Source organism: Rhea americana, unplaced genomic scaffold (genome assembly GCF_003343005.1).
Source record: "Rhea americana isolate MKP2758 unplaced genomic scaffold, rheAme1 scaffold_326, whole genome shotgun sequence".
Lineage (NCBI taxonomy): Eukaryota > Metazoa > Chordata > Aves > Rheiformes > Rheidae > Rhea > Rhea americana.
Window position 1 is genome coordinate 213,578 of NW_028186453.1, and position 20,519 is coordinate 234,096.

Sequence of the window (20,519 nt, forward strand, 5' to 3'; positions counted from 1 at the left end):
ACAGAAGTCAGGTCTGAACTGTGCTGCAGTCAGTATGGTCCCTATGAATTAACTGCTGTTTCTTCCACTAGCTGTTTGTCTGTCCTGTTTGTTGCTGCATTATCCATCTTGAGTTACTCAGAAGTTACAAAAGGTTTCTTAGAACAGAAGCACTATGAACTACACACAGGATACTTATTGGGGGGTGGGTTTCTTCCCTTAGATATCTCCTCTGAGCAAAGAGGATGCTGGAGAATACGAGTGTCACGCATCAAATGCCAAAGGAGAAGCAACAGCTTCTGCAAAAATCCACGTTGTGGAAACTCTACATGAAATAGCCCTGACCAAAGGTAGGTATTGTGGATAAACAGACAGAAGCTCTTTCTCCAAAAGTTTGCTCAGCTCTCTGATACAGAAGGACTGCCTCTATTTAATGCTTTCTGCTAAAAGTTTACACTGGAAATAAGTTTAACATGCGACTTTTCCTATGTTTGGTAAAACAGCCCCAGCAAGTCTCAGCAGCTAGAGTTCTTAAGAGATTGTCAAATATTCCCCAAGTACTGTTGGATACTGGAGGTTAAGATACCAAATTAAAAATAATTTGGGGCTTTTAACAAAAGAACTTTCAGTGGTTTTCTAACCCCAAATTTGTATCTTCAAGATACATTTCRGTATTCTCCGAACACTTCCAAATCTGCCATCTACTTTTCTGGGAGAAGTACTGGCATAATCATCCCCAAGACACAGGGGTACTTAATGCAGTTAAATTCCTACCAAGTCTCTGCACCCTTTTGTTCTTCCCCAATCTGAAAACAACCTAGCCCCTGCTCCCAGGAGTGTTGGACAACTACAAGCCTGTGGGCAAGACCTGTAGTCTCTCCTCTCCAGCTTGACTGGGTCTCCAAACCCAGATTGTTTGCCAGGCTGTATGCAAAGCTGATGGCAAGCCAACCACCCTCATTCCAGCTGCAAAGAAGATGGCTTAGTACCAACACTGCTTGTGCTTAGGAGCGAGTCCTGAAGGTTGGGACAGTAACTGTAACAGTGCTGGAGGCAGAGGCACTAGGGGGCCAAGCATCCAGCTAGGGAGTATTGGGATGCCTAAGTCCTCTTTAGAACATAAGCCCAATTTGAATCTCACTAGCTTTGTTGTTGCTTGCTAACCTTTATCAGAATGGTAGTCTTGAGTTCCTGGATCCTTCTATCCCTGAATAGCTGCAAGACTTCCTTTAGGAGAACGTTAACAGTGCCTGGTAGTGAAATAAGAGCATAAAATGAATCCCACTATCACTTACACGTAAGATTTTTAGCTATTCTCTATCCCTTTTCAAATATCTTACTTATCTGTATTCTTACTTACAGAATTGTCTGAAATTGAGTTTTACCGCATTCTGCCATGAGCAGCACACTTACACTTGGCCACAGCTCAGAAAATATTTGCTCCCTCTCATAAGAACACTACTGCCAGGTTGTAGTAGTGTTGTTCCTTCATGGTTGGTTTCTTATATGCACCCCACATGCTACTGCTGTTTCTTTTCAGCTCTAGGAAAGCTCTCAAAGAAGCAGGCCATAGCTAAGCAATAAGCTGGCAGCCCACAATTATGTAAAGGACACTGATAATGGAATCCAAACTCTCCGACTCACTCCTCCATGGCTACAGATTTAGGAAGTCTGTGGCCCATGTTCGAGGGACCTCAGCATGGAAAAAGGCTGTCAGTTTCCACCCCATGCTGCTGGACTGGGGAAGGAGATGGAAAGTTAGGATCAAGTTGTCAAGTCTCACCCTCAACTAAGACATCAAAAATGCTCCCTGTACTAATGCCCAAGCTGTAATATTACCCTTTGGAACAATACACTGCATAACGTGTTTTTGTTTTTCCACAGATGATGGTGCAGAGCTGTGATGTGACAACTTTCACTTACACAAGTTTTAAGTTAGTATTTTGGAAAGCTGCAACCTCTGGCTTTTTCTACCCCACTGATCAGTTCCCTCTTACCTTCGTTATTCCTTGACTATCGATTTGCTTGCACACTTTTTTGCACATATACAAATAAACAGATTCACAAGTTTGATTACAAATTTTAATTCTATTTACAGGAAATAAACATACCATACTTCTGAGCAGTAGATAGCAGATGTGTAAAATTGTATTTTGAATACAACCTACCCAGAACAAAACCAAACCTAAGCACTTCAGTCTCACCATTAAAAAGAAATCCTTTTAAAGGCTAAACACTCATCATTCGAGGTGCAATACTCATAGACATCAGTTCTTGGAAAAGGAGCTTGCAGGCATAGGGCATTCGAACCAAAGAGATCTGGAAATACATTTCAAAAGACTTGTGATTAGCATTTCTAAAGCATGAACTTCCACCAACCTTCTCCATAATAACTTGTCAAGTTTTTGGCTCAATACTAGATCTGAAGTTATGTATGGAAGCATTTAACAAGAACCACTCAAAGGCAATAACAAAGCAAGAGGGAGGCTGAGATGATCTATAGAGGCTACACAACAGTTACTAAGAATTCATTTTTAGTGATAAAACCTGCAGCCAAGAAATCTGRTCTTAAACAAGAGCCATTTAACAAGGAAATATGTGCATAGAGAATTTTGTTTGGCATGCACTAAATGCAGTGAAGACTTTAGGCACACATCTCTTCTTTAGCCCCAGCCACTGTTAGAATTGCAGCAGTTAGTCCCCAGCACAAGAACAAGATTGTTCAAGACAACTATTTTTATCCGTGCTGCCACTCCCTTGACATAGCTCTGTAACCAAGCACACACTGTAAGAGCTTTGGGAACATAACATCTTCACAGGGACAGTCACAAGGGTGACAGCTCTGAATTCTTGTGATTCAGAGTTTTACTATTTCAATAGTCTATAAATAAGCTCTCAAGTCTTTACTTTTCAAGTCTCTGAAAACCCTGCACTGCAAAATACTTGAACGACATTTCCTGCCAAGTGACAAACCAATACTCAAAACTCAGAAGGAAATATCTCAGTTAACTAACACACTATAAACGCTTAAACATTTGTACTTACGAAGCTAACCTAGCAATTGTTCAGCAGTTTCTTTAGCCATCCACTTCTCCATCGTCCTGTTCACCTCCATGACATTGCCTCTTACCCACCACGAGAAACACTGGCTGATGAAAGTCACACCTACCTGAGTTTTATTACGGCATCCCCGGCATTCATAGGTGTGAGTCCTTGTGTTTGCAATTGCCATGATTCCACAGAGGTTACAGACATGGACTTGGTATGGGTCTGAAGCTTCAAATAATCTCTCTCTCAAGAACTGGGCTGCTCCATGAGCAATCTGGCAGTCTCGCTCCATTTCTCCAAAGCGAAGGCCACCATCACTGAGGAGGAGGAAGAAAAGACATTTTGAGTTCACTGACAAAATATATCAGTGCTTGTTGCTGGGACAAGTAATTTGGCAGAATCACAATGGCAGTATTACAAGGCAGGAATAAAGCTAAGCATTAATTTTCCTCTAACTCTTCAGAATAAAACTCTTAGGGAGAATGCTAACACAATCATGTATAACTGCTGCAGTCAATATGGCTGAGCAGTTCTAAAGCAAATGTCAGACAGCTAACAGCCACAGGACAACCCAACTGCAAAATGATGTAAGTGACTAAATTAGGCTCATCTAAGCCAAACACACCAAAACGGATAGCTAATCACAGTAAGTTGATTAAGCTCTAGTTACGCAGCCGAGGCAGCTAATTTTTAGGGCCAAGACTCCAAAGAAAAAGGAAACTTTGCATAGAAACCAATAAACATCCTTACCGAGATCTACCTTCCATGGGCTGCCTGTTAAGGATCTGGATTGGCCCTCTTGCACGAGAATGGATTTTGTCATCTACCATGTGCTTCAATCGCTGATAATAGGTAGGACCGATGAAAATCTGTGACGTGATTTTTCGGCCAGTGAATCCATTGTAGAGGACCTGAAGTAGTCAATGCAGTCACTGAAATCATCAGCCCTACTGCCCATAAAATGTGTATTTWAAAAAAATAAAATAAAAAGAACATATAATGAATAGACATTTAGGTTATACCTCGTTTCCTCTTAGATGATAGCCATAATCTGATAAGAGATTGGAAATCTTCTGCACATTGACAGCATCATTAAAAGGCGTAGCATCACCAATTTCGCCCTTGTTTGCCGATACCTACAGAGAAAAAATTTGCAAAAGCCTGTCAGATTTCTGAAAGGCTGATCAAACAGTTTTAACTCTTAATACCAGAACTTAAGACTTCATGCCCAAGACAGTAGCCTATCTTGCTTTATCACCTACATAGCTGAGATTTACAAAAATGCACAATTTCAACCATCTTGCTATTCCTTTTCTTAAGTGACAGGGAATATTTGGAATAAATGTAAACAACCGATTACAGAGTACACTGTAATCTCACTTGCTGGACAAAACTAACAGGGCTGTACGTCCCMCTCAAGAAACTTGCTTTTGCTGCCAAGTAAATGGAGGACAATTGTGACTTCTCAGTGGATTAACAAATAGCAGGGAGTAGTATCTTAAAAAAAAGCAAACTGTTTTAATTCATATTTGTCAGACATGCAACAAGTCATTCTTTTTACCTTCCCCTGAAGACATTCAATCAAGTGACCAATGGTCATACGGGAAGGGATGGCATGGGGATTGATGATTATATCAGGTGTGATGCCTTCACAGGTGAAGGGCATATCCTAGAACAGGAAGAGAGATGGTCAGTACTTCCCAGATAACCAACTTTAAGAAAAACAGCTCCATGGATTCACAGGAAATATTTTAAAGCATTTCAAGGGCACTCTAGTAAGATAAGGAGAAGTTGTGTCCCTTTCTAAACACATTCTAGCTAAATTTCAATCAATATATCACACACTAGTGGTTTTCCAGACAAGTCAGTTAAGGTCAGAGATAAAATGTTCAAAAGCAGGAGGGTAGGAAAACAAAACAAACAAAAACTACCTCCTGCCTGTATTGAATTCCACAGGTTCCCTTCTGACCATGTCTGCTGGCAAATTTATCTCCAATTTGTGGGATTCTAACGGAGCGTACCTGTAAGCCATAGGTAAATATTCAGTGGATAACTCAAGTCCTGAAGAAAAAGCATTAAGCAGAAAATGCATACATGTCAGTGCTTACCCTAATTTTGCAGAACTTGTATCCTTCCTGGTTAAGGGTTACCATGACCTGATCTACAATACCAGTCTCACTAGTTCGCAGAAAAGTGCTACAGTCTCTCTTTGTGAAACGTCTGTTAGTGCTTTCCAGTTCATCTTCATTTTCTGGCAGAGTTACTGTTTTGCCAATAATGACATCATCCCCAGACACACGTACCCCAGGGGCTATCAAACCATCATCATCAAGTTTATCATAGATAGCATGTCTCATGCCTGGGGAAGGAAAGAAAAAACAAACAAACTTAGATTCCCCAAATTTTCAACACACTGATGTTGACATTTTGGAGAAATTCAGCAGGTGTGCTTGCAACTTCAGCCTAGTGTTGAAACACCCAAAGAACATTTTAAATGAACATCTGAGCCAAAGCACTTTGCTAACACAGACATTTCTGCTACTATGTTTCAAAAAACATGTAGTTCAACATTAACTATCTTGCCCAGAAAAAAAATTATTTAACAAACCTAGTCGTTATACACTACTGTATCTTACCTTGGCAAGTTTCACGGGTAGGCTTTTCAAAAACTTCTTCTTGGTCATACCCTTTTTTGGACTCTTGCTCTTTGTATGAGCGATAGAACACAGATCTGAAACAAAGTCATACAGCTTTCTGCTATGAGATCAGCATCATTCTTCCTTACCTATACATCTCAATTCCATTATAACCACATTTTGCCACATACTGTGGCTACTGTTATTAACAATAAACAAAGCTAAAAACAGTCACATGCCATGCAAACTTAACTCCGAAGTCCTGTTAATTTGACTATCACTAAGGAAGAACATTTTAACAGGAAATATGACAGCATTCACCATTTTCATTGTGCTGTTGTTCCCTCCCTCCACCTTTTTTTTTAACCACTTTTCAACCTGAACAAATTTGGAGAACAGTGTCTTCAGGTGTAGGATCAGCTTTTCTCAAGTATCTGAACAACTTAAAACACTGTCTCCCCTGCCCCAAACTCTTCMAAATACCACACCTGAAAAAGCCTCTGTCCACAGCAGAACGGTTCATGATGACAGAGTCTTCCTGGTTATAGCCTGTGTACGATGCAATGGCTACAATCGAGTTGATACCTATAATATGCAGAACAAATACTTTGAAAAGATGCGTGCATACTAGAAAGGTGTTACTTATAACTCAAAATAAATTGTATTTTCTACATTGAAGCTATCCTTTCTTAGATAAAATCTCCATAAASTGCAGGTGAAAACCATGTACGTACTAATCAGTAAATGCAACTGAGTAGAAAAGAAATCAGAGATTTTATCAGGAGAAGAATGACCCCTTGTGGAGAACCTAGCAAACATCAATTGAAAAAATGCACTTTTCATCTAAATATTAGGCAACTATACAGATAAACAGTCTGATCTGCAACACTAAGAGCCTATTAATGTTTTTTGTAGTCTAGGAACCAAGCTGCAAGTTAAATATTTAATTTTTAAATGAATGACAAGTTAAAATGTTAGGTAAGATAAACCCACAACATTTTTAGCTTAAATACAACAGTAATGTTTTTTTAAATAAACGTTCACTGACAACATACCTGCTGGTAACTCTCTGAATCGCAAGTACTCCATGGAACGAGTTGTTACAAGGGGCTTCTGAGGATAATACAGCACATGTGCCAGCGTATCCATACGAACATGGAAGTTTGTAATGTAAACTCCCATAGCCTGCTTACCCATAGCAGATTGGTATGTGTTCCTAGGAGACTAAACAGACAAAGAAAGAATGATGTGTGTGTGTGTGTGTGTGTGTGTGTGTGTGTGTGTGTGTGTGTGTGTCGGAAGAGACTTCTGGAGATCAYCTAGTGCAACCCCCCCCTGCTCAAGCAGGGTCACCTAAAGCATATTTCCCAGGACACTATCCAGACAGCTTTTGAGTATCTCCAAGGACAGCAACTCCACAACCTCTCTGGGCAACCTGTTTTAGTACTCTATCACCTTCACAGTAAAGAAGTTTTTCCTTATGTTCAGATGGAAGTTCCTGTGTTTTGGTTTGTGCCCATTGCCCCTTGTGCTATTGCTGGGAACAACTGAAAATGACCTGGCCTCCTCTTTACACCCTCCCTTCAGATAGTTCAACACATTGATAAGATCCCCGCCCCCCCAGTCTTCTCCAGACCGAACAGCTCTGCCAGCCTTTTATCATGTGAGAGATGCTCTAGTCCCTTCATCTCCTTAGTGGCCCTTTGCCAGATTCACTCTAGTAGCCCTGTCTCTCTCTTCTACTAGGAAGCCCAGAACTGGGCCCAGTACTCCAGATGAGGCCTCAGCAGGAGGGAACAATCATCTCCCTTGATCTGCTGGCAATGTTCTTCCTAATTCACCCCAGGATACCATTGGCCTTTTTGGCCACAAGGGCACATTGCTGGCTCATGGTCAACTTGCTATCCATGCAGAGAACCAGGTCCTTCTCTGCAGAGCTGCTTTCCAGTAGGTCAACCCGAGCCTGTCCTAGTGTGTGGGGTTATTCCTTCTGAGGTGATTGATTCTCTGCTTCCTGTTACTGATCTTCACGAAGTTCCTCCCTGCCCATCTCTCCTGCCTACTGAGGTCCCTCTGAATGGCAGTACAGCCCTTCTGGTCTCTCAGCCACTCCCCTCCTAGTTTTGCATCATTGGCAAACCTGCTGAGGGTGCACTCTGTCCCTTCATCCAGGTCTCATATATATGCACAAGTATATATGCACAAGTATATATGCACAAGTATATATGCACAAGTATATATGCACAAGTATATATGCATATACACACACATACATACACATCAAGCTCTTTACACATATAACTGTGGGATTTCTATCAACCTTAAAAGCAGGATGTCAGAAGTAATGCTACTAACCTGGTTGTGATCAGGGAAAGGGATAATAGATGCACATACTCCCAGGATCATAGATGGGTGAATCTCACAGTGTGTGTACGTTGAGCAATATGCAACACCTTTTTCTTGCAAGTCATCTGGAGTCATTGCCAACATCACAGTCTCTTCTTCCAGGGTATCAATATACTCCACTACACCACTGGCCACAAGATCCTGCCAGCTAAACAACCAGTGTGTGAAATACTCAACTAACATGCAAAACAGGTCTCTTCAGCACTATCAAGAACAAGAACTTCTCCATCTTATCACCATCATCACCATAGCATGATTTTTTTGTATTGTATACACACATATATAAAAAAAATTACATCATCAGACAGAGAAGGCAGCTTTATGCTGCACAAAGCTTTAAACATTTCTCACTTCAAATCTGAAGGAATTCGTAGCTTCCAGTACGGAAAACTAGGCATTCAGTTGAATTTCAGAACTGCATCTCACCTGTAATTGTTATACTCTCGCTCCTTCAGTTGGTCAATATGCCTTTTCTTCAACAGCAACTTCTGTTTTTCCACAATTAAAAGGGGTCGACAAATTCTGCCTGCATCCGTATAGATGCGGATTTCTCGTTCCCGGATATCCCTAATCATTGAGACCTATAGGAATAAGCAGTGAGCACCCAGTGAGTAGAGTCACAGCCTTGAGACGGAACTCTGACACACATAATAAAGCAACAAAGTTCCCTAAACCAAAGACCTTATTGCTGCTGTCAGCAGCACAAGAAATTTATCAAATTCCTATAAGCAGAAGTATTTCAAGAGACTGTTTTAGTAAGAACATTTCACAACTGGACCTCTTAAAAAAAGCAGTGTGACGTGTTCAAAAATAGACTTGGAGGTAATCGTATTTGGAGCTTGCAAAGTAGCGTCAGTCCATTATCCTAGCTCATTTAAAGGGATATCTGAAGTCTATACCTCCGACACAATGATGTCCATCTGACGACGCAGCTTTCTTAGAGTATTCATAAGTTGTTCTGGATCTTTGTGTATTCCTACCCAGCAGCCATTAACAAAAATCTTAGTAGCACTAGAAAGACAGAGAAAAAAAATGAAATAATACACAGGACAAAAAAACCCTCAAGCTTGTCTAAACAATTTCATTTGCACATACTCAGCTATTGCTGCGGGAGATATTTCTTCCAAGTTTTCCATACTCCACTCTTCCAAGAATTCCAAAATTGGGGATGGCTGAGACCCCACGGAAATGTAAGCCATCAGGGCTAGGTTCTTCACAAGCCCTACTGCGTGGCCCTAATAGAAACATGAAATAATTTTGTATTTCCAAATCAACAGCTCCCTCAAGAAAATGAGCACTTAAACTGAGTCCTCAAGAGACTGGACACAAAACATGCTATTTACTCTAATTTCTACCATCAAACGGCACAGTTAGCTATAAAGCTAATGTTAGTACTTTAAATAAAGTGCAAGTGATCACTGCAAGTGCTAAGGCTGTCAAGTGACAACCAGATAAAAGCAGCTGGAAATGARTAAGTACTAATGTAAATATTACTTTCATTACCTCTGGAGTCTCAGCAGGGCAAACCATTCCCCACAGTGTATTGTGCAGCTGTCTGGGCTTTGCTAGTTTACCATCTCTACCAATTGGAGAATTCAGGCGTCTCAGGTGGGACAGAGTAGATGCAAACGTCAGACGGTTTAGCACCTGCATGTAGTAATGAATTCAGTTAGCAAAAGCTTCCTAGTTGTGTTGTTCTAATAGGGATTGTAATATATTAGAGGAAAGAATCAACACTCTCAAGAAATTAATGATTTTGAAAAGAACTAAAACATCTCTGATTTTTGTTACCTATATTTTCAGTTCACCTCCACTGATCTTAGGCCAAGTCTACCCTTAAAAGCTTTTGCCATTAAAACACTGCTTAGCACCATTTTCTTTCTTTTTTTTTCTTTCTTTTTCTTTTCTTTTCTTTTTTTTTTCTTTTTAAGAGAACTCTTATACCACGGCAAGCCGCAGCACCAATGCTGTTAGCCAAGGAGGCTTTTTTTTTTTTTGATAATATATCTTATTCTGATCAGATAATAAAAATAAAAAGTGATACTTGCAAAAACACTCTCTAAGCTTTATTTTTACCAGGAGGCTTTGCCACTACAGTAATACTGAAAGATCTTTTCAATTGCAGACTTAGTCGTTAGGAGCAAATCAACATTTGTATTATCTTTTCAGAGCCTGCTCAAGGCTTCTCAGAAATGTAAGAAAAATTAATTTTACAGCCTATATCCTGAGAGCTTACTTAAATAAATAAATAAATAAAACAGCCCCCTTATAGAATTGCAGAAAACAAGCCGTCCAGAGATAGCTACCACCTCCCTTGTTTCCCCACTTTGATTTCTCCAAGCTACACTCTCACATGAGCCCCAGAAAACAGAATGAGCTGGCATTCAAGAACTCTCAGTTCTTTCTTGTTTCCAGCTTTATGAGGAACAGGCTCTACACTAAGCCCTGCTCTGGGCTAATGAAGTCAGTGCTCCTCCTCAATAGCTGTGGAACACGTACCTGTAATATTACAAAATGCTACTCAAGTTTTTCCAGCCCGCTGTGAAACATTTGAACTAATTAAAGGAAAGAAATCCACCCTCCCTGAATATTCCCTGAGTCTTGACCAGACACACAAGAACATGCTCTAACAAAAAAAGGAGCAATTACACAGTAACACCAACCATCCTGCAGAGACCATAATAGTTAAAAACAAACAAGAAAACCCACAAAAAAACACCTCTTTCAGCTGTTTGGATCCTAATCTGTTTCAGGTATGGAAACTTCCTTCAGAGGAAAGCTCTGTTTAAGACAATACTGGCCTCTGGCTGCAGCATTAAATTCTTCCACAATATAATTTTATTCTTAGGTAAACCAGAAAAACGCCATCATGCCTTATTTTGCTATCTTACCTGAGATACTCCTGCTCTTGCCTGATGAGCTTTCTTCTGATCACCCCAGTTTCCAGTAGCCAATGAATACTTYAAACCATCTGAAATAATTCTTGTTTTAATTGCCAGTTCCAAGTTGAAATCTTTCCCTCTGTCAATAAATTTTTGTGCATATATTCTCACTTCCTTCAGCAAATTCTTAAACATTCTGCAAAAGAAGATGCCCAGAAATATGATTAAACAGTACTGTAGCAATTCAGTCTATCTAGCACTACTTGCAAAAAACGTCACTGGCCTCCTGAACAGGAGCAAGTAAAAAAAAAAAAAAAACAAAACAAAAAAAACACTCATCTGTTTGTACATAAGGGCTGGACTGAGTTACACAAAAAGCAATAAAAATATGGCATAATATCAACCTCTTATGCTTCAAAACATAAGCTGATATTAACCATCTACTACTAAAGAAAATTCACCCCCACTCCACAAACAAAGCCATAATCAGATACAGGCTGTGTTGCCCAAGACTGGCTATCAGACACGACAGAACAGTCTGATTTAACTAGAAGCACAGAATTCGCCAGGCTGCTCCCACTAAGCATCTCCAAAGAGTATTTATCTATTTTATTTACCCTCTGAACAGGAAAGCTAACAGTGGCCCAGCAAGATCCAGTCTTTTGTTGCCATAGTGATCTCTGTCATCAAGCTCTCTTCTTCCCAGGGCTGCCAGCAACAATCTATGAACCATGTACCTAATCAAATAAAGTAAGTTTATATTTTAAACTATGGGCTGACATTCATGACAAAAATTACACACTTCATAAGGTACACCAGTAAACTGTTTCACAAGCATTGCCAAATCTAGACCAAATTAGATTACTGCTGTTCTAATACAAAGCTCTACAAGACACAAATCCTGAAAGCTGAATGACCCACTGCAAGTTCAGATAACTACAAGTGAAGTTAATATTTATATCACAATGCACCTTGGCCTTCTGCTACATGTCTGTCCCATACATTAAGACAGGCTATATTTAAACTGGTGGGACTCTGGACGAGACGCATATTAAAAGTAATGTGGAATCAGGTGTAAAATGATAAGTCTCTTGATGCCATGACTCATCTGCCTACCAGGAAACAGTGATCACAGGGACATGCTAATAGTTTTGAGTGGACTACATTACGCACAGATTGTCAATAGTTATCAGCCACTACGAAAATATGGTGTCCATGCAATGTGATGTCAAGAAAAGAACTTTATCATGACTATCATACCTAAATTAAGATTCAGGGTGTATGGAGTTTTTTTTTTTTTTTTAATTTTTTGCTATTTTATCATCATTTGCCTTTTCTCAGCTGGGAAAACATGCAAGTGCCCTCGGATTTATCATCAAGTATCCGGACACAAGTATTTTCACAATAAATGAAAACTCATATTCATTATTTGCTTTTATCAATCATGTACTTCATAAGAAGTTAAACTACAAAACAATCTTCATTCAGTGTTCATTTGCAGACGTATGACAGCACACCTAAGAAAAAAACTGACATACCCTAGAAAATAGGCCTTTTTGGTTTCACAAAAGTCACTGACACCAACATGTGGGAGCATTTCTTTCTGCAAGACTTCTTTAGCATACTTGATTCTTTTCTCTTTGGTGACACCTGGCTTTGCACCTCTTGATCCAATGAAGTTTAGAGCGACATTTTGTTCCTGGATGACAAATGCTTCATCCAAAGAAGGCTTGACCTAATGCACAAAACACAGCAAAACCCTGAAGCATCCCCTGTCCTTTAGGGTTAAAGGAAACTACACAGCAATTTGTTGAGGATTCTTTTKGGGGAACTGCTAATTACAGATCCAATTCTAACAACAGCTTCAAACTTTACTACAGTTGCTCTTTCAAAAGCAGTAGAAAATACTAAGGAATCACAGCAGGAAACACATAAAACAAAAATTTAGACTTCAGAAGATGGCTSTAATTCAAGTACCCTCTTGGCCTGTTGCTGTCTCAAATATAAATGGGGATTTTAGAAGTAAAATCAATGTCAGCAGGATAAGACTCTACCTCTCCAAATACTGATTAGCCTTTTAAAATTTCTACTGCACTTCAATTAAAGCACTTAGATAGAGCGCTTTTTATCATTTCTAATATACRACCCACAAAAATAATGAAAAAATATATCATAACTGGGAAAGAAATAAAATACTTTAAACACTGTAACAACTTGCCACACCCAGACATCACCTAATCTTAAGCAAGGAAAAAATTATTTCTATTTATTACCATTTCCATCATTTCTGGGTCTTCGAAATCGTAAATGATGTGCTCTAAAATGTCCCTGTCGGACACAAACCCTAGCGCACGGAAGACAATTATGATGGGCACTTCTTGTTTGATATATGGCAAAGTTGCTACAATGCGCTGGCCAATAGCACTCTTCTTTGCACCCTAAAAGATAGGAAAAAAAATACATTAATCTTAAATGATTTTGCCTTTAAAGAAAAATCTCTTTCTGGACTTAAATGATACGTTTTAAATGCACCAATTGAAGCACTATAGGAAAACATGACTTCTCAGTAGGCCAATTAACGGGTTGTTCTGAAACCTTCCTCCAGCAGTCTCCCCTCTCCCCTCAATGTTTCCACCCTTAAGCCTACAAAAACATGAAGGTTCTTTTCCCTGTCAGAAAAAAAAATAAATACTAACTTTCATTCACGGATAAGCCTCACTGTCCTCCCCCTGTATATTTATAGACRGCAATCCTCTCCACTTTGATTGCCTTTTTACAGCCTAAATAAAAAAAATCTGATCTATTCCACTGTGTGAAACACTCTGTTCCAATGATTATTTGAATACTTCTTCTCTCTCTTCCCCCCAGCAAATAACTTTCATTAATTGTGAGGTGGGAGAGACAACCATTCTCATGCCTGGGGTACTCTTAAGTGTTGCAAGGATTCTGGTAAAGGTAACMTTTGAAAGCATTTGGGAATATCCAAACACAAGTAGTGGTAAATAGGTTCCGAGACCCTCTGCATATGCTGTTACGATTAGGACTTATTTTTCCTTCCAAGACTTCTCTGGTATGGGGAAATCACTGCACAGTGCCTGGACTTTGACAGGTGCTACAATTTTAAGATGCTAAACATGAGTTAATATGTGGCCTGTAAAACATATCTAAATGCTAACTTGGCTGTCAGCAAAGATAGCGTCCCTATTCCTATTCTTGACCTTTGTCAAAAACTAAGCAGTTTGTTTGGACTTTCTAAAAACTCCTTTACAGTAATTTTAAACAGATTCTTTAGCCACATCTCCCAGCCTGCCAGAGTCTTCATTTCAGCCCCCAAAACATTTGTCTCAAAAACAAGCGCAATCTGTGACGAACAAAAGACATTTTCATACATTTTACCTTATTCACAACTTCACATCAAAAGAAATTTCTTCTCAAAATCCCCAAAGGAAATGACATGAAGTGACAGGGCACTAACAGAACTAAAACAATCTTTAATATGAGACCAGACATAGTATTAGCTGTTTCCATGAGGGCAGGGGAGGAGGGAAGAGTGTGTTTTACTGCTTAGACATACCTGCCCACCTCTGGCCAGCATGCTAACCCATATAGTACTTGTTGGCCGAGAAGAATTTTCCAGACAAGATCTACACTCTCCTGTGTAGGCATATTTTGAATCTTTCTTTGCAAACACATACACCGTGTTTGTAGCCATTTTCTCCTGAGCAATCAGAACCTGTTTTAGAAACAAGAACATTAGTAAACAACYGACAAAAAGGTATGCTGAAAGCAACATGCACAGTGTGTTTCTTCTGTTCCTTTCCTTCAGGTGCTTTATCTTCAAGAGTGCTGCCAGCGACACAGTATGAAGTCAACTTGCCAAACTCATTTGGATTATTCTCTACACCTTAGAAGTACAGTATTAAGCAAAACATACATCTAGTTAAGATGGAATACCAGAAACAAAAGTCACTGAGAGCACTATGATGCACTTAGCACAGCTGCTAGCCGTGCTGAGACATTTGTGCTAGCTTTAGCCACAACACTGATAAAGAAAGCATTTCCCTACCTCTCTGTTTGCAAGGCCAATGCACTACACAAAGATGGAAACACCAGCCCCAATGGTCAAACTCAGTCTTTTTGGCAAGAATGATACCAAACAAAAACTTAATAGTTCTACATAGTTCTTTTCCTCGGTTAGTCCAGGTATCAGTCACTAAAAACTGACTGTTTCATTGACAGGGCACAGGAATATAAAAGATATGCTTTACTAAAGCTGGGTCTGCAGCTTTGAAGGGAAGGAAGGAATACTTTACTACTCTTACCATAAAATGAGCCTACACAGCTGTGAACAACCTGGGAAAGACTGTAAGGAATTATCTTCCTCCAACAGATAATCAAGCTTAAATTGAATGTTGCTCTACAGTGTTGAAAATGAAAAGGAGAATATCGAAGTACTTGGCATTCAATTCAATACAGTTTACAAAACTGTAGGAAGAAATACGTTTCAGAAGGAGGAGAAAAGATGGCTCAAGGGAGTACTAAACAGAGGACTAAAAGCTCATCTTTCTACAAGAGTATGAGAACCTGAAGTAAATGGAACACACTGAGACAAAAGCACTTGTGCTCCTGGCAAAAGACATGTCAATAGGTAACAAAAATTTCAGCGTCTGTAACGCAGACTGTGCAAGATATCATCCCTTACCTTTTCTGATCCATTAATGATAAAGTAGCCACCAGGGTCAAGAGGGCATTCATTCAGTTCACAAAGATCACGGTCAGTTAAGCCATTCAACAAGCAGTACGTTGAACGTAACATAATAGGGATTTTTCCTATGAAAGTTTTCTGATGCTGTGTCTGTAACTGGTCTTCCCCTTCTTTAATAACCGTTTTAGTTATATCCACGTACAGAGGGGCTGAATACCTACAGAACAAAAATAACATCATGTTCTCTCTTATTACTCCAGACAGCACAGAAGGATGATGAAAACAGTTATTCATGCACTCAGTAGCAATATTGAGCATTGTTACCAAATTATCATCTGTATTCAACAACTAGACATCATGATTTAAATAGAGCAGTAATTATTAAGTTTTCAATGTATGACTAAACTGCAAAAGACAATCAGTTTATAATGCAGAAAGCTGTTCCCTCCTTGTGCTACACCCCTAGAGGTCTTTCTTACGTGAGGTTTCTTAGTCTGGCTTCATTTGGCATCATGGGGGATGGTGCACCATCTCTCTCCCAGTGTGTTGGTTTGGAGAGATAGATTTGTTCAAACTTCAGCAGATAGCGGGGCTGCAAAACAAGACAACATTTATCCGTAACAGAAGAAACATTGATTTTGGTTGTGTAAGAGCAGCCCTGGAGGTTAAGATCCAGTGCTGCTGCATGTATTCAGCTCAGGGTAAGAAAACAATCCCTCTTCAAATGGCTACATTGAAAAAGCACTTAAAAACCTTCAGTACTTTCTAACCAGATCATTAATAAAAACACGTAGAGGAAACGGACAGATCAAAACCTTYGGCAAAAGAAGAAAAACACTGTCCCAATAGGCCTTCTCCTGTGAAATAGCTAACAAACTCAAAATCTGCCAAGTCAGGGAGTATATTAACAAACAGAATATACCTTTTCTCTCTCTCTCTCTCTTTTTTTTTTAATGTTCCTTATGTAGGTTTAGTTAACACTAGCAGTTTTACAATGCAAAAGTTGCAACTTCTTCAATACTCGCATGAGACCATTATTACACATCTAGATAGGGTGTGGGTTTTCATAAAGTATTGCTCCCTTGCATAAAACATACCAAATTTAATAGTTTTATTTTAGTTCCACAGAAATCCTCTCAGGTTGTTACAACACCTTTGGCAACAGAAGAATTCTCAGGATCCTCACTTTGCCTTAACCTCCAACACATTCTATTCAGAATCCTACTGTGATGAGACTTGCAGCATTCACCTTACCTAAACCAAAAGCTTGGCTTTCAGAGCAAAGGTCTGTAAGTTTTAAAACAATACTCTGATCAAAGTGCATTTGTRAATTTGGCATGGGACATAGAACTTAAAAGAAGGTAAGCAGTTACACAACAGTAACTTTGCTCAAGTGTTTTGTATGCATGGTTTCAGGCCTAATGCACAAACTTGTGGAAACTGATCACAAGCTTGGCCTGCTTGCGTGCCCAATGACCTAGAGATGAGACACTCTATTCACTGATCAAAATCCAGGTGCACGGAAATATAAGCAAACCATCAGACCTGCATGTACGCAACATGAAGGACCCATTGACCTAAAACCTTGTCTTCAGTTCCTAAACTCACACCATGTCCTTCTATGGAACAGAAGCTCACCCAAATAAAGAACTACAGTGCTGACACCCCAATTAAGTATCTGCTTAGAAGTCAAGTTGTTACTAAAATAGAACCTGAATTCCATGTAGGCACCTTACCATATCTGAGCTATAAAGTCTCTGCTGTAGCTTGCCAGTAAGGCAACACTTGGTTTAGCAGAGCAAGTTCTAATACAGAGTAAAAAAAGTCAGCTTATAGCAATGTTGCAAGTGGCTGTAGGCTTTCCGAAGTCTATTTTCAAAGTCCTCACACTCAACCCTCTCTCTGAACCCACTATTACAGGCAAAGGAGGAAATCATCCATTCCATCCATTTTGTCCTAAACAGAGCAACAGAAAACACCCTTTCAACATATGAGGTAGATAATCTGTTTGATCTATAGAAGAAAAAAAATGTATTGATGTATAAAATCAACACAACTTTCAGACAAAATGGAAGTTTCACTGTGGCTATCCACAAGAAATACTAACAAAGAGCCTTCTGTATTCAGAATCTTCTCTCTCTCTTACTACTAACCAAAACTGTTACTGAAAAAGGATGATCATTTTCAGCATCTGAAAACAGAGCAAGTTGGGTAAAATCTATWCCTAGGATGATCCTATAAGATCAAYAAACAATGTAAGACTTGCATTATCTGAAAAGACCTGAAAACCATCTGATTTTTAAAAAAATGCAACAGATAGAAAAATTTCCTACAATGGTAGGTAGGAGAGCTGCTCCCCACCTCGTTGGCATATATTTTTTTAAGTCAAAACATTCTCTCAGTTGTTACTCAAATGGACTTTTTTTTCCTGGATTTCCAGCAGCACTAGTCTGATGCAGCAAGTTTCTCAATTTATCCTGGGAGCAATGAAATACATTTATTGTCATTCTTACTGCTCCTTTGTGCTATAAATTTAGTCCAAATAGTCTTCAAAATTCAAGACCATGAAGTGGAGGGAAGAAGGATCAAAAAGTCTCCTTAAATACGTTAAGTATCCTCATATGTGGCAGGAGGTTGTCTCTAAGCAAGTATAAAGGAAAAAACAGATTTCCTTTTTTTCATGTCTTGACCTAACCCTAACTAACCTTAATATGATGGTAAAAATAAGAAACCTAAACTCTCTAATTTGAGAAAGTTCAGCACCATATTTCAGTAAAGAAGAACATAGGTACGTACCAGCCTGTAATCTGAAGCTCAACTGCATACAGCAAAAGTGTTTTACAAATTGTACTCCTAGAGAACTTAGTACGATATACGCTGAGTAACGGAGGTAACATCAAGGGGAACTATTGTGAGGAAAAAAGTTTATGAACTGTATGCCCAGCCAAGAAAGGAAAGAAATCTTAGCTATTCTCTGTATAAAATTGTTTTCCCACAAAAAAAATGCAAGTGGACAGTCTAACTGTGAAACAAATTGTCCTCTTAAAGTTCTTTTAAATCTCTACCAGTGAAGCAGCAAGGTAGTGACTGGTGTTAGGGAACTGGATCATCACTCTTTGCACCTGCAGAATGGGGATTAAAACACCATATGGCGCATACAGATGAAAGCACYGTGGTCCAGAGAAGGCACACACAACTCATGAAGACCCATCACACAAGACAGACCTTAAACAATTTGTTCTCCTTTGGAACATGGTACCAATGGGAGACGACAAGCAACACACCTTTTGAAAACCTGCGCCTAGCTTCATTTGAAGCAAGCTAGCACAGAATATTTTAATCATAAACTTTTCCTGTCACTATAAAGCTAAACTGTTGAAAGTGCAAAACCCCATCAAAATAAYGTTTGCTTTTGGCTAGCTGGCTTGTTCCGCTATATCCCTGTCAGCGATGCTTTCTCCTCGTCCTAAGTGGTATCGTGACAGGATGATCTACAGCAGCAAATCTGTCATTTCTCAACTCAAAGAATAATTTAACTAGCAGGAGTCACTAACTCTACAGAAGAGGAAAGTCTGAATCCATGGATAACAATGCTCTTACACATTTTTCTTGGCAGTAAGCTTGACTATTTGAAAACTTGGGCATGTATCTCATAGAATCCAGACATGTCACACTTCTGTCCCATTCACTGCAAGAACAACGTCAGACCTCTTAATTTATTTCTGACTCTTGATAGAGGTCTGAATAAAATCCGCTTAAATAACAGAAAATCATTTTGCATTGCAAAACCAAATTAGCTCTGTAGGGTCTCCACTTACTGGCTCTTCCACTTCTCCTGTGGCATGCTGGGCTTCAGCTTGTAAATCAATTGGTGGAGCATCTTCAACAATTCTCTGCACAGACATCTGAATAAACTCATCAAAAGAATCCAGCTGTTGCCTGACCAGGCCTTTCTCGTCAAAGTAGGAGCTAAAAAAGAAAAAAAATCACTCAGTAACAGCTCTTAATTTAACTCACTTTATATATCGACAAGTCCAATATTCATTTATTACAAAACCTCCAGAAGTCTTTAAATACAAAATGAAAACATAAACACTGACTGTTCCTGAGGCACAAGTTTCAAACATAGCTGTAAAGGTGGCTTCAGCTAATATTTTCTGCAACGTAGATGACAAACTATTTYGTTTCAGATCATTTTCCAAGCTGCAGTAAATTGAGTGCATACTTAATTCAAGATAACAGTTCTTATAACTTTTCTTAGTTCAGATCCCCTCCTCTATTCCAGCCACACAGAGATGACCAGCTTCCCCCCTTCCTGCAACCTCTGGATTCTGCCTAACCTTTGTGTCACCTCCCAATACACCTAATTCTGATAATCCAAACCTGAATGCCAATGCTGCATCCTAGCATCCAGCACCCACTGCAACAGTAATGGGCAAGATGATGAATGTGATTTCAGATCAAAATCATTTCATACTTCAGTCAAAACAGTCTAGCTGAATTGGTAATMAGTAAGGCTTTTCACTTTCTAACAATCTATACACAGCACTAGTCAAAACCCTGCTGTTTCTGCTTGAAATCCTTCCATTCAAAAAGCAACAAAATATACAATTTAGTATGAATAATTTCAGAGTTTCCATCACAGGTTGCTATCAAACTAGATTTTACCTTTAAGACCTGAAGCATTAAGAACATTAGTGACAAAGGAGAACCCCAGAATTTTAGAAGCTCACCTAATAACAATCCAGCATGCTTCTTGCCACAAGTCAGGAGTGATTTCATCATCGTCCTCATCATATTGCATATCTGCCCAGGAAACATAACGTTCAAGTCAAGACTTCAATCACCTCAACAGTGATCTCT

The 20,519-nt window shown here is 39.3% G+C and overlaps 2 protein-coding genes across 3 annotated transcripts in view; one reads left to right on the plus strand and one right to left on the minus strand.

The window, feature by feature from the left end:
- The window catches only part of IGFBP7 (insulin like growth factor binding protein 7), a gene marked incomplete at its 5' end in the record, with an annotated part of 19,468 nt that extends 17,409 nt beyond the window's left edge, over positions 1 to 2,059 (plus strand). The window contains 2 exons of the mRNA XM_085310814.1: positions 203 to 329; positions 1,864 to 2,059. Of these exons, the coding sequence (XP_085166940.1) occupies positions 203 to 329; positions 1,864 to 1,883 (147 nt within the window). The remainder of the gene's footprint in view (positions 1 to 202; positions 330 to 1,863) is intronic.
- On the minus strand, positions 2,048 to 20,486 carry POLR2B (RNA polymerase II subunit B). 2 transcript variants are annotated; one of them, XM_085310788.1, is made up of 24 exons: positions 20,390 to 20,486; positions 19,475 to 19,625; positions 16,136 to 16,248; positions 15,654 to 15,873; positions 14,526 to 14,684; positions 13,225 to 13,389; positions 12,490 to 12,686; positions 11,569 to 11,688; positions 10,961 to 11,147; positions 9,573 to 9,716; positions 9,165 to 9,304; positions 8,969 to 9,080; positions 8,496 to 8,650; positions 8,019 to 8,217; positions 6,719 to 6,887; positions 6,152 to 6,248; positions 5,664 to 5,758; positions 5,136 to 5,386; positions 4,959 to 5,048; positions 4,589 to 4,696; positions 4,050 to 4,163; positions 3,778 to 3,938; positions 3,149 to 3,344; positions 2,048 to 2,298 (listed from the first exon to the last, which is right to left on the minus strand). In XM_085310788.1, the coding sequence occupies exons 1-24, from the start codon at positions 20,458 to 20,460 to the stop codon at positions 2,209 to 2,211; spliced, it is 3,504 nt and encodes a 1,167-aa protein (XP_085166914.1). In that variant the 5' UTR covers positions 20,461 to 20,486; the 3' UTR covers positions 2,048 to 2,208. The 2 variants fall into 2 exon arrangements, with proteins under 2 accessions (XP_085166914.1, XP_085166912.1); XM_085310786.1 differs by lacking the exon at positions 2,048 to 2,298 and having other exon boundaries at positions 3,014 to 3,344.
- Positions 20,487 to 20,519: the final 33 nt, after the last annotated feature.